Source organism: Psilocybe cubensis, chromosome 7 (assembly GCF_017499595.1).
Source record: "Psilocybe cubensis strain MGC-MH-2018 chromosome 7, whole genome shotgun sequence".
In the NCBI taxonomy this organism is placed as follows: domain Eukaryota; kingdom Fungi; phylum Basidiomycota; class Agaricomycetes; order Agaricales; family Agrocybaceae; genus Psilocybe; species Psilocybe cubensis.
Genome location: NC_063005.1, coordinates 690,050 through 703,529, shown reverse-complemented (window position 1 = coordinate 703,529; position 13,480 = coordinate 690,050). Strand labels below are relative to the sequence as shown.

The 13,480-nt window shown below is 46.1% G+C and overlaps 4 protein-coding genes across 4 annotated transcripts; all 4 read left to right on the top strand.

The window, feature by feature from the left end:
* Positions 1 to 1,321: 1,321 nt before the first annotated feature.
* On the top strand, positions 1,322 to 2,608 carry JR316_0007777 (uncharacterized protein; the record flags this gene model as incomplete). The annotated part of the gene is made up of 2 exons (XM_047893501.1): positions 1,322 to 2,338; positions 2,387 to 2,608. 2 exons carry the CDS (start codon positions 1,322 to 1,324, stop codon positions 2,606 to 2,608), a joined length of 1,239 nt encoding a protein of 412 aa, XP_047746816.1.
* A 239-nt stretch (positions 2,609 to 2,847) lies between these two features.
* JR316_0007776 (uncharacterized protein) lies at positions 2,848 to 3,772 on the top strand (the record flags this gene model as incomplete). The annotated part of the gene is made up of 3 exons (XM_047893500.1): positions 2,848 to 2,859; positions 2,972 to 3,036; positions 3,244 to 3,772. 3 exons carry the CDS (start codon positions 2,848 to 2,850, stop codon positions 3,770 to 3,772), a joined length of 606 nt encoding a protein of 201 aa, XP_047746815.1.
* Positions 3,773 to 6,621: 2,849 nt separating this feature from the next.
* Positions 6,622 to 7,942, top strand: JR316_0007775 (uncharacterized protein; the record flags this gene model as incomplete). Its single annotated transcript, XM_047893499.1, has 4 exons — positions 6,622 to 6,700; positions 6,924 to 6,952; positions 7,013 to 7,443; positions 7,558 to 7,942. 4 exons carry the CDS (start codon positions 6,622 to 6,624, stop codon positions 7,940 to 7,942), a joined length of 924 nt encoding a protein of 307 aa, XP_047746814.1.
* A 1,127-nt stretch (positions 7,943 to 9,069) lies between these two features.
* Positions 9,070 to 9,624, top strand: JR316_0007774 (uncharacterized protein; the record flags this gene model as incomplete). Its single annotated transcript, XM_047893498.1, is given in 2 exon segments — positions 9,070 to 9,529; positions 9,545 to 9,624. The coding sequence occupies 2 exon segments, from the start codon at positions 9,070 to 9,072 to the stop codon at positions 9,622 to 9,624; spliced, it is 540 nt and encodes a 179-aa protein (XP_047746813.1).
* Positions 9,625 to 13,480: the final 3,856 nt, after the last annotated feature.

Sequence of the window (13,480 nt, the reverse complement as noted above, 5' to 3'; positions counted from 1 at the left end):
GCGTCTGTCACGGGTCCGTCTTCCACCGGGGGTTCGACTGCCTTGCCCTTGCCCTTCTCGGCCCGTCTCTTCTCCGTCTCCTCCTTGTTCCTCTCCTCGTCTGTCTCCTGCTCCTGCTCCTGCTCCTGCTCCCTCTTCCTCCTCTCCTCCGCCTTCTGCCTCTCCTGCTCCCTGGTCCTCCTCTCCTGCTCCTTCTTCCTCCTCTCATCCTTTCTCCTCTCCTCCACCTTCTGCTTCTCTTCCTCCCTCTTCCTCCTCTCCTCCTCCCTCTGCCTCTCCTCCTCCTCCTCCCTCTGCCTCTCCTCTTCCTCCTCCCTCTTCTTCTTCTCCTCCCTCTTCCTCCTCACCTCCCTCTTCCTCCTCTCCTCCACCCTCTGCCTCTCCTCCTCCTCTTGCTCCTCCTTCTCCCTCCTCTTCTCTTGCTCCTCCTCCTCCCTCCTCTTCCTCTGTGCCTCCTGGCCTTCCTGGTAGGCCTTGAAGTTGGCGACTTGATGTTTGAGCGTCGCCCAGTCGACCTCAAACCTGTAGATGTTCTCGCCGTCCTTGCCCTGGATGACTTTGTACGAGTAGACAACGGGGCTCGCAACATAGTCAATGAGCCGGAAGCGTGCGGCGTCCCTGACATGCTCCTGACACAATGGAACCTATTGGAATTTTTTTTTTTTTGTTGAGCAAGTCATGATCTTATAAAATTGAGAACTTACCAAGTCCCTGTAAAGCTGCTCCAACTCAGCGTTGAACGCGCTTTCACCGTTGCGGTAGCACTCGGTAAACTTTTTTTCCCAGTCAGCGAGGCGTTGGGCGAAGGTGGCGGTGGTGGAAGATGAAGCGGCCATTGAAAAAAGCGTGTTTTTATGGGGGAAGACGCGTTAAAGTGGTGAGGCACGGTAGAACGTGAGGGTGGTGATCGTGGTTGGAGTTAGTCTAAAAAAAGTCTAAAAAAAAGCGGTCCCGCAAAACAAAACCATACACAAACATGTACAATCTGAGTCATGTGATTTCTTCACCAGATCCAGTTTGTGCAAAAGTTGCTAAGTTCGATACACGGGTGAATCTATTTCCGTGTCATGGAGAATCCTCGGATAGTATTGTATTCCGTGAGATATATAAACAAGCCCACCCAGTTGCACTTTCTGGACTGTATGTCCTCCTACAACTTTATTCCCACCTCTAGCAAAAATTCCCCCATTGACTACACCAGTCTCAACAATCTTACCAGGCTTCTTGAAAAACTGAAGGAACCTCCTCCCGTAAAACCTATAAAATGTAAGACTAATGGCATTAATTCAAGTAAATTTTAATTGATTTCTGAGCATCAGCAATGTCTTCAAATATTAGCAACTCTAAGGAAAGCAAACGCACAGCAAGGACGGATGACCTGGCTCCGCCGCCAATACCAGTCATTCCAGATAACCTGGCTCCACCCCCTATGCCTGTTATTCCAGATAACCTGGCTCCTCCCCCTATGCCAGTCATTTCATCTAACCTGGCTCCGCCCCCTATGCCAGTCATCCGGAAAGACCTGGCTCCGCCGCCAATGCCAGTAATTCCAGCTAACCTGGCTCCACCCCCTATGCCTGTTATTCCAGCTAACCTGGCTCCGCCCCCTATGCCAGTCATCCGGAAAGACCTGGCTCCGCCGCCAATGCCAGTAATTCCAGCTAGCCTGGCTCCACCCCCTATGCCAGTCATTCCAGCTAACCTGGCTCCGCCCCCTATGCCAGTCATCCGGAAAGACCTGGCTCCGCCGCCAATGCCAGTAATTCCAGCTAGCCTGGCTCCACCCCCTATGCCAGTCATTCCAGCTAACCTGGCTCCGCCGCCAATGCCAGTCATCCGGAATGACACGGCTCCGCCGCCAATGCCTGTCATCCGGAACGACACGGCTCCGCCGCCAATGCCTGTCATCCGGAACAACACGGCTCCGCCGCCAATGCCAATCATTCCAGATAACCTAGCTCCTCCCCCTATGCCTGTCATTCCACCTACCCTGGCTCCTCCCCCTATGCCTGTTATTCCAGATACCCTGGATCCTCCACCTATGCCTGTCATCCGGGATGATGTGGCTCCGCCGTTGATGGCAGCACATGTTTCATACACGTCTGTCGTCGACAAAATCATTATGGACTCTCGTCCAGCTATTTCCTCTGAGAGGAAGCAAGGTCGCTATTCTCCACCCCCTGAAGCATGCTACCTGCTCCTTCAAAACCCTTATTTTCGAACCTACGGCAGGTTTGATCCCATGGGCGGCTACCCCGGTTCGCCTCCCACCCAGTCTGACATTGAGTTCGAGGATGTGACAGATCAGACGGCATATTTTAACCCTCCTTTTCTATATGTATGCACTCAGATATTACCAAGCACTAGATACTGACAACTATTTTAGAATTATACCGAGCAGCAGCTACGGGCAACATACGACCAAATAATCGACAGTTCCGTCGGCGACAATAGTTATGACAGCAAGGTCACAACGTTTAAGAACCTCTGCCTGCATCAGCTGCAGTCAGAAATTCTGACTTATAATGCGCTGGAGGAAATTGACGCTGGGCTGGCAGGGATTGAATCGAGTTTGGAAAAGCATTTGTATACCGGTAGAGATGAATAAATTATTTTTGGAGCCCTTGTGCTCATTGATTCGCAATACCTCTCAAATATCCCTCCCTCTCTGGGAAGATACGGGTCAAATGGGTCCGTCTGACAGCACAACACGGGTCAAGCGGATCCGTCTGCTTGCAATACACGGGATGCAAATGGACCCGTCCGGCTCATTTCCGGCCCGTGTTTCTTCCGTGTAGGTAGACGCGCGGATCCCGCAGGCCACCCGGCGGCTCCATTTAGCGCTAAATGGCACGTCATGTACGCTATGATTTGCCAGGCTAAATCACACGTACATCACGCTAATCTCCTAATTAGGTAGCGGGAGTAAATCCACCGTATGTCACGTAATATCCTTATTATTAAATCTTAGGTAATGTACGTTATAAATAAACTGTCTTATGTGGTAAAGCAGGAAAAAGGGCAGCTCGAGTCGCAGTAGGTTTGCTTTCTTTTCTTTCTCTTCTCCCATGATTTAGTCAGTGGAATTTGCGCCACTGCTGTTTGTCTGGACACTGTACCTTACTGGTTGAATGTGTGACTGTGCTGACGGCTGTGATAGGGCCCGTTACGATTCCTTTTAAACGCTCCATGCCACCGGCGACGCATCTTAGACTTGTACTCATACCAGCCATCTTAATCCAGGTTACAAGAAGTAGCTACGCTCGCAATGGCATTCATCAAACATCAAGACCAGTCTGACTCCTCATCAACATCGCACACTACGGTACAAGAACGGCAAATAGTCGATACTGCTTTTACGGATGTCTCACCCACCACATCCGTAGAACCTTTGGAAGATGAAATCTCCGCTGCAGTCGCCGAGGCGCTCGAGCCCAAGGTCCCATCTGCCAAATTGCGAAGAGACGCGGCAGCAGCTATTTATGATGGCCTTCGACACCGTCAGGCTGCAGTCAAAGGCGGCAAGGAGAATATCGCCCCTGTGGCATCAACCTCACGCTTGCCGCCTGGATCGTGCAGACCTTCTTCAACTTCAGGGACGGCGGTCGCGTCTATTCAGGATCAAGTAGGAGTTAGGACTGGGGGGAGACCTATGAGGCCACTACCTCGCAGAGCTGGGTCTTCAGTGGTGGCCCAAGGTAGCGCCTCTGCAGAACGTGCCGCCGACGGCACTGAAGATTACGACCGGGTGAGAATCGCTATACAAGAGTGATGGAGCCATGCATGGCAGAAGGAGATTGGAACAAACTACATGTCGGTTTAAGCCATTCACAAGTTCAAGACCCATGCAACGTCGTCCTTCACGGATTTCTAAGTTTTTTTTGGTTTTGATTTATGTCATCATGACTTTCACGTTCTTTTAGCATTATTAATTCATTCATTGCTTTTATGCTTTCCTAATTATGATCCTGTGCTTTACCATGTAAATCATAATCTAAATGTTGTACATGTACCACTATTTTGTTATCTAATTAATCATTGATTTCAATCACATTCTCACTTGCATCCTTAAATATCAGAAATAAATTAGACAGTGTACAATCCCACAATTAGCAATAGCAATGCATATTATTGTATAATGTCTATCTTATGAGAGTTGCTGACAAATAGAATCAAGAATAAAAACTGATTTACGAGCTAAAACCCCAATCCAGCATGTAGGCGAAGATCAGACTGAATCCCTATGTGTGATTGACAATACCAAGTTCACCATCCGGTCATTTCACGGTTATATATATTTCCTTCCAGTTTATTGATCAACCCCTTATTTTCTAGGTAGTACCTTTCTCTCTTTGCAAATAGGTAAGCTCTAAGGCCAACTCACTCACAAAGCCAAGATCGAGACAATTCTCGTGCAGGAGTGAAAAATGTTGCTCAAAATGTCGGATAGAGTCATGATATGCTCGCTCCAGGTCACTAGCTGGCAATTTGGTCTCTCGTAGATAGACTTTGATACCATGTGACTATAAAAGTACACGATGAATATGAAGCTAGTGTTCTACCGTGTCCCTGGTTGCCGATGTAGAACTTGAGTGAGTGACTGGAATCATAGTTCGATGTACCAATCTCCGTGGCAGCGGTAAATTCCGCAATCTTCGCACAGTCACGAGTGATCTGACTTTGCGTCTTTTCGACACGTCCGCGTCAATTTTGTTTGTTTGCCTGATGCACGGTATGTCGAGAGCATTGTTAGCGCTTTGTAGCCCACAATATCAAAAGAGTAATTTGAAAGGACAGGTTCTGCTGATCACCGACCAAGGTGTGTTTCCATTGATGCTTTGATTCGTTGAAAGGATTCTTTGTTGAGAATATATAATCAATGTTAGTCACTTTTTGCTCTTTCTTCGCCTTGTTGAATTTTATTATAATGGTATATGTATATGCCCCTTTTATAGTTGAGCAAAATGGCTCTCAAAGAGTATCATTATCCAAAAGACCTTATTTGAATCTTTGCGGCCTCGCCACTGATCATGTAAATCAACAATTTCCAGGCAATCCTGGTCAAAGGGCAGATTGAATAGTGAGAGAATCGGTTGGCTTACTCGTCCTTATCACTTTACCACAATCTGTGCTGTCTTAAAACCCGTACCAGTGCTTAAAATCTCTTAATCCATCACCTCCACACTCGTACCACACCCGCTTCATTCTCTCCTACTCCCTACAATGCCTCCTATACCTCCAAACAAGAAGCCCCCGATCTTCAACAGAAAATTGTTCAGTCTAACGCCTCTTCAGCACACCTCGATGGGTCCTGCTGTACACACTGCAAACGGGCGCATGCACCACTCAGGTTGCACTCGGCAACCAACCCCGAGTTGCAGTGGAAATCGATGGAAACAAGCTATTCCACAGGAATTTGCTGCTCTTTCCTGTGTAATTTGTATCCAATCTTTTGTAGCATCTGAGAAGCAGCTAGTAGCACTGCCCTGCAGTATGTATTCTTACTCTGGTACTCAGAATATCAATGTATCTGATTTTTTGTTCTGCTACGCCGTACAGGACACGTATTCTGCAAAGAATGTGTTTGTAGATGGACGGACGCCCAGGATGAAGAAAGGGGGTTTTTGAGTGCCCAAACGGTGTTTGATCAAATATGTTCCTTTTGGTGCGCGTAATTTCCTCCAGAAATGCGCAAGTGTCTACTTATCTGTGTCATGGATGATGAAATTTGCGCTCAGATTCTCAAAATGTGAGTTGTAGCGCGCCACGCTCGTAACTTGAGGCAATCGTTGACCAGATCGGAATTTGGACGGACGGACGCCCAATAAGGCCCCTTCCTCGGCGTACAGGGACCTCGACGACGCCAACAAGTGACCCTACTGTTCATGCCACTGTTGGCACCGAAGAAAGGGATGGCTTGGGGGCATTCATGGACACCTGATTGAACAAGAACATTCTCTCACCTTCACGAGCCACACGACAAGTCTCTATCTCATAAGGTGTTTTATTTCGCTGCTCTTTCCTCAGGATTTTCACGTTCATTTACTACCATCATGTTTTCTTCCTTCATATTTTTTCATGATCTTGCTACATATGTATCACGTACAAATACTGTTATATTATCTCCTGTGTTGCCTTTTCATCATTCAAATGATATGTATATTCTGCTAAATCTCGTCCTATCGCTTACATCATTGGACAGCAGAAATATCAATCCAGCGCAAATTAGACCATGTATAATGCCCGAATCACCCACCCATTGTCAGTAAATTCATCCAAAACATGAGCAAATCGTAACCATATTTGGATCATTTTATCACGGGTCTGCGGCGGCACGGACACGGCCTCCCAAGAAAGTCGCCAAGCATAACCATCGCAATCAACACGAGCATGCCACAAACTGCTATTTTGGGTAACTGTGCCTGCCGCAATTCAGGGAAAAGGACAGGATGGATCACGTGTGATCGACGATAAAAGAGTTCCACCTTCCGCTCATTTCACGGTTCTCTGCCATCTCCCACTCCAGTGTTTTAGTCATTGACCAACAGGTCGCGTTTCTCTAGCGATATTACCTCTCTTCACATTTGCAACACTACGCAATTACCTTCTTTTACCTTGATAATGTCTTGCATAATCTGCCTTGCCCTGTTCTGCCGCCCGGGAGAAGACGACAACGCTCAACCATACGCTTTGTCGTGCGGTAAGTTCTAGCCTACTAATATACTAAGCACTTTATGTTCTGAAAGTTGGTCTACCAGGGCATGTCTTCTGTGGAGGTTGTTTGCGGCGACATGCACAATACCGTCAATTTAACAGTGTAGAGTCACCCTTCACAACCCCTACCTGCCCAACATGTAGGCAAAGTTATAGCTTGGGTATGTTGTTTTTCTTTTGCTACGATTTGACATATCTCTAATAAATAGGAATGCTTTGGTGCTCAGAGGCGACAAGTGTAAGTCTTTTATTTCGCCTCGGTAACCTGAACCTGTATCGACATCGATGTATCTTGCAGATAACTGCAATTCCTATACAGTATCGAAAGCATGTTATACTACCAATGGTAAAACTCCTGATTGATTTCACTCCTCCCACATCGACGGAGGAGAATGAGTGTCTAAAAGCAGAAATCGACAGCCTGAGGGCTGAGCTTGCATCAACCCGAGCAACCGTCGAACGATACCGTACCGAAAACGATCGCCTTCAATTCAAGCTGGCAGACTGTCGAAACCACTTCTCGAAAAGGGCGCAAGCCGCAGAGGAACGATTCACGAGAATTTACAGAGAAGCGGGTTGTAAAGTCTCATTGCTTGAACATGAACATGTTCGGCTTCAAAATGAGACCATTTATCTACGGCACCGCTACGACACACTGCAACTGCAGTACACCCAGCTACAGAATGAATATAAGGTGATTGAAGATGCGAGCAGCGGCTTATCTGGAGAGTGAGTAGACCGTTCGCTTTCTGTGCTTCTCGTCACCAAGACTGGGTTAATGGACCGTAATGTTTGCTGCATAGAGTTGAAGAACTTAAAATAAGATACTGACGTATATGACAGGGTAGAAGCCTTAAATTTTCGCGTCAAGACTCTCACCAGCCAGCTGACGCTTATGCAAGAGGATCAGAATGCATCATCCTCTACCGACACCTTAAAAACAGCTTCGTTGGTCAACGCTATCGCGGCAACAAGTTCAGCTTTAATGTATACCGACGACTCTGACGAGGAGGATGTTTCCTGTGGCACCACAGATGGAGTAAATTCCCATAAATCATGTCGAGAGCACCCGGCTACATGTTGGGAGAAGGAGAATATTCCTCCTCCGTCTATGCCAAGATCACCATCGCATCGACTTGTTAGGCCAATGCCACGCAGATCAATTGCACCCCGTGTAACACTTGAATCCTCTCCTTCCCATCATAGGCACAATGGTCGCCATTCTTAGCCCGCAACCTCGGTGGCTTCGCTGTTTTCAATGAAGTATTTTTATATTTCCGATTGGATTTTCTCATTTTGCTTTCCGAAAACATTCACTTTCTCATGCGTTTCATGCACTGTATCTTTTCTGTAACATCGAGCTTAAGGCTCATCTGGAACATTTATACCCCCAATTTTTCTTATACCACATGTTGATCTTCATTCCATTCCCGTCTTGTCTCAACTATTTCAGCATCCAGCTAGTTGCTTATATGTATTCATTCTATGTATATATACCTATCTCAAAACCTCGCATACAGAGGAGAGCCGACGAAAGTCATTAGTTGGATGAAAATGTTGTCTTCTTTTTAGGTACTTCAGTGTGTGTAGAGATACCACATTAACCCGGTACCAACGCGGTCTTAAGACCTTTGGGAAAAATTGACAACATTGTGGTAAATGTATGGTACATTACGCGACGTGTTTTCCACCACCATTTGAAGTAACGAATAAGTTAACGTGGTAATTACACCTGCTAACGACTTTTAAATATATCCTTTGAAAAACTAAACGAAATGATGTACCGGGATATTTGCAAAAACGGATTCAACATCTTATCTATACCCTCATTTTACTAGGCTAAACCCCACCCTCCGCAAAGACCACCCGTGTAGAAGGTTTAATGTACCTACTACCGAGCTCGGAAAAATGCCACACATTCCCCAACGGACGAAAGTCCAGTCTAACTCCTCTTCAAACATTTCAGCGAGCTTCAACCTCGGAATGGGTCAGTGTCGTGTGGTAAGTCTTAGTAGTCTGCAGTTGTACCGTGCGCTTTATGATATTCTGAACGCTGAGTCTCTACGAAAGAAATTAGGGGTCGCGAGTCTAAATTGCATATTTTGTCACGTGCCACCAATGCAAGTCGCGTCCTCGTGGGGCGCAACAAAACCTTTTTATCCGTAGTAGTAGCAAGGTGCGGACAAACAGCACCAGCGTCCAGCCGAACGGCAACACAGATCGCAAATTGATTTCCCACGTTTCACTTTCTTTTCTTTATCGTCCACCACAAAACAAATTCTACCCATCGTTAGTTCTTCAGTAGTTCCAATCGATCCAGAATCGCAGAAATTGCTCGATTCACTTTTCTTTACAATGACCAATAACTCACAGTCACATTCTTCTCATTCTCACCTCAATTTGAGGCTTAACCAAAACCGTAGAGAGAACGAGAGCGAGGAAGAAGAAGATATGCAACGTTCGAGCACCTTTCAATCACACAACAACAATTCACAGAACCCACCACCTGCGACTCAACCTTGCAACACGTCATCAAATACAGCATCAATGGAATCGCAAACAGACGATACCAACACTCAACAAAATGACCGAAACAGAAGCAACAGAGCGGAACAAATTGAACGATTGATGGCACAAGTCGAAGCACTCAGACAACAGGAGCGGTCCGAGGTTCAAGAAAATAGCACTCCAACACAACAACTTTTCGTGGACGAAGATACTTTGGCCCGAATCAGAGCAGAGGCTGCAAACAAAGGAACCGATCTAGTGAAAAAGAAGGTCTCATTGCCTGAGATAGTTCCTGGCTTTAAAGCAAGTTCACTAGAGATAGGTGAGAGTTACAATTTAATTCCTCGTGCATTTCTCTTCAAAATCGACTGCGGCTACGCAATCGCAGCAAGTGTGCCGTAGCATAAGATGAGCATAATTGGCTCAACATGGGGATGAATGAACCTGAGCGATAGGCTTCTGGAAAGGCTTTAGAGTCCAAGCGATAGGCTTGAGAGGACAATGACATCACTTAATAGAAGTGCATGCCAGTGGCATAATGTTTTAGGCGATAGGCCATAGAACGTTCAACGTACAAGCGATAGGCTTGGTATAGTTAACCGCATAGTTTCAGGGTGCTTATATGATAGCCACCAGGTCCATTAAGCGATAGGCTTATAATGTGCTAGTCAAACTTGGAAAAAAAAAAAAAATTTTTGCTGACCATCCTTTGTAATTGTTTCTTTCAACCAGCCGTTTCACACAGAGTGGACGAGGCATTCGCAAATTTTAAATATGTTCCATATACTTCATTGACATCTGCCGCTCGTCTGAAGGCATCGAGGGGCGAAGAGGAATTTTTGATAAACGCATCGGGAAGTCTAACGGCCAAAGGACTGGATCGGAGAGATGAGAAACATATCAGTTTGTCAGATTGGCTTGGGGCAGCTAAGGTTGCAGAGGAACGAACTCGCATCTACCACGGAGAGAAGAGGGCAGCAGCTCTTTCTAAACACCACCAAATCGTGATTGACTTATCGAGGTCACACAGTTGGAGCGTAGCGGTCGAATATGACATCCAACAGCGAGAACTCGCAGCACTACATCTAACACATGATCTAAGCACGTTAGATCACCAAGCCTTAACATTAATCGCAACAAGAAACACAATGCAAATGATCATGGGGGCACATACCACTGGTCCGGCAGGTCATAGCACACCCGCAATAGGACACTCACTACGCAGATCAGCCCCAGATTATTTTACCAGTCCAAACCGTGGCAAACGTGCACGCACAGGAATATCCACACACAGTCAATTGTGCTTTCGATGCGGCTTTGCAGGACACATGCCAGCAGATTGCAAAGCCAATGTCACAGCAGCCGGCATTCCAGCAGCAACAGTTACCACCGAGAATGGGCGAGGAAGAAATACCCTCATTAATAACAACGGAAAGTCTTTCTGTTTCAATTGGGCAAAAGATTCATCTTGCACATACGGAGGAGGCTGCTTCAATTTCCATGGATGCAGCGTGTGCGGAGATGTTAACCACGGAGCGAGAGCATGTCCCAAAGCCTCTAGATCATACTAATATGGCGTTGGATCCTAGACAGGTGGTAACACCAATCAATGTTGACAAGTGTGAAGCATTGTTAAAGGCATTGGGAATTATTGACGATTGGACGCACGTTTTACAAGGATTACGCAATGGGTTTGACGTTGGAATAAAATCACAACCAACTAAAACCTTGTTATTTCGAAAATCATTCATCATCGTTACTCGACACGGAATTTATAGATTCTTACATAGAAGAGGAGGAAAAAGCGGGACGTTATTCACGTTCATACTCACCTCAAGAATTGGAAGATCTGATTGGCCCATTCAGAACATCTCCCATCGGTCTAGTTCCAAAACCTGGAAATTCATCCAAGAAATACCGGATGATTCAAGACCTATCATATCCTCGCAATGGTCCAATTACATCAGTCAATGCAGGAATCGACTCAGACAAATTTCCGACAGCATGGGGAACATTCGAGAAAGCATCGGAAATGCTTTTATCTATTCCTCCGGGAGCTGTAGCAGCCACATTCGACATATCTGCAGCATATCGGATGACTCCAATACGTCCCGAGCAGCAAAATTCATTATGTATCTACTGGAAAGGAAGAGTATGGGTCGACCGTGCTGTCATGTTTGGAATGTCATCAAGTGCAGGGGTATTTGGTTGGGTAGCCGATATGCTGGTAGACATCTATACTGCAGCAGGTTTTGGTCCATTGATCAAATGGGTAGACGATTTCTTCGTAATTCGCTTACCCGGTCAAACTTGGACAGAAGAAGAATTCATCAAATTTACAGCAGATTTAGGAGTGCCATGGAGCTTGATAAAAGTCAGGCTTTTTGCGCTGATACAACGTTACATAGGCTTCGACTGGAATCTGAAACTCAAATCAGTCAGCATTCCAGTGGAAAAACTAGACAAACTACAATCCTTATTACGATCCTGGCTGGTAGAAGGCGCAAAATTTTCAGCACAAGAGGCGGCAAGTCTGCATGGAAAATTAGTGCACATATCTGGCATCTACCCCCTCATTCGACCTTTTATGGTGGCCATTTCCAAATTCGCAACAAAATTCCAATCCTTCCGCGCACATCTATTTCCCACAACAGCAGTGCTGAAGGACATAAGATGGATACTAGAACTGCTCGAGATACTTCCCAACGAGCTACCATTAATGGGGTCACATACACAGGACATAGACTGGTGGGGAGATGCAAGCACATCATTTGGAATTGGGGCAACTGTCAGCAGCTTATGGGGAGTGTGGAAATGGGCACCCGGAATCAAGATTGGACCCAAGAGGAGATACGATATAGGATGGGCAGAAGCAGTTGCAGTCGAGCTGGCATTACGGATGGCAGTCCAAGAATTGAACATGTCAGCGGGGCATTATCTGGTACGATCAGACAACGAGGGAGTGGTAGCAGTCCTCAACGGGGGACGTTCAAGGAACAACGAAATAAACATGATATTGAAGAACATATATACAATTCTAGCGCAGCACAAAATGCGATTATCAGCAATCTACGTCCCAAGTCGAACAAACATCACAGACTCACTTTCAAGAGGAGACATATCCGGTTTTTTATCAGGCTTCCCAAAGGCCAATCGGAAATCAAAGCTAATCCTACCACTCCATTTAAAGGAACTCCTAGTACCAATGTGATAACAGTCGCATCGGCATTAATCCATCCTACGCAAGCATTCGACAATTTACTAGGGCTAGACAATTTTGTAGAGGAAGACACGCACAATCAAATGCAACCAAACACCGAGTTACGCCCTAACTGCAGAGCAGACGAGAGGATATTTTTATGGAAAGGGATAAACCAACCTCCTCTCTCGACCATCAACGCTCCAATTATACGTTTTCTTGCGGATTTAGCTTCACATGCTTCATTAAGAGACACTTCAAGCCCCGGGTCAGCCATCAAGAAATTTCACACCTTTTGTGATATATTTTCAATACCCGAGGCTATGCGTTTACCAGCTTCATTCGAAGTATTGAATTCTTTTGCCATATGGGCAATAACCGACCCCAAAACATTAGACCCGTCAATTGTTAATGAAATCAAATTCGAAACAATTGCAAAGGCAACAGTATCAAAGTACCTATCCGGAATTAGAGCATGGCATCTAGCACAAGGTTGGCCAGAACCACTCACCGGAGATCAACACAAAAGAATTGAATGGTCGCTTCGAGGACTTGAAAACGTTTTTGGCTCGAGATCTCGTCCTGTACGCCCACCAATCACAGTTCCGATGCTTCATGCACTCAAATCAACACTAAACCTATCCGACTCATTTGACGCATGTATTTGGGCAATAGCAACTTGCGCCTTCTGGGGAATGATGAGATTTGGAGAGGTAACCGTAAAAAGCAGGAACAACTTCGACCAGAAGAAACATCTGAAAAGGAAAGACGTACACTTAGATTTTGATCTAGATGGAAAGAGATACGCAAGATTGGACTTACCGTCCGCCAAAACTGCAAAATCCGGAGAAATTCAGTCTGTTTTTGTAGTACCACAACCTGGCTTATGCCCAATACAGGCTTTAGAGAACATGGCAAAAGTGACTCCCGCCGGCGCGTCAGACCCATTATTTTCATGGTCAGATAGGAACGGAAACATACGCCCCATGGTAAGGACTGCAGCCCTCAAACGGATCAATAACATCTTGCAGGCGTGGGGATGGGGAACAATGTTCGGAC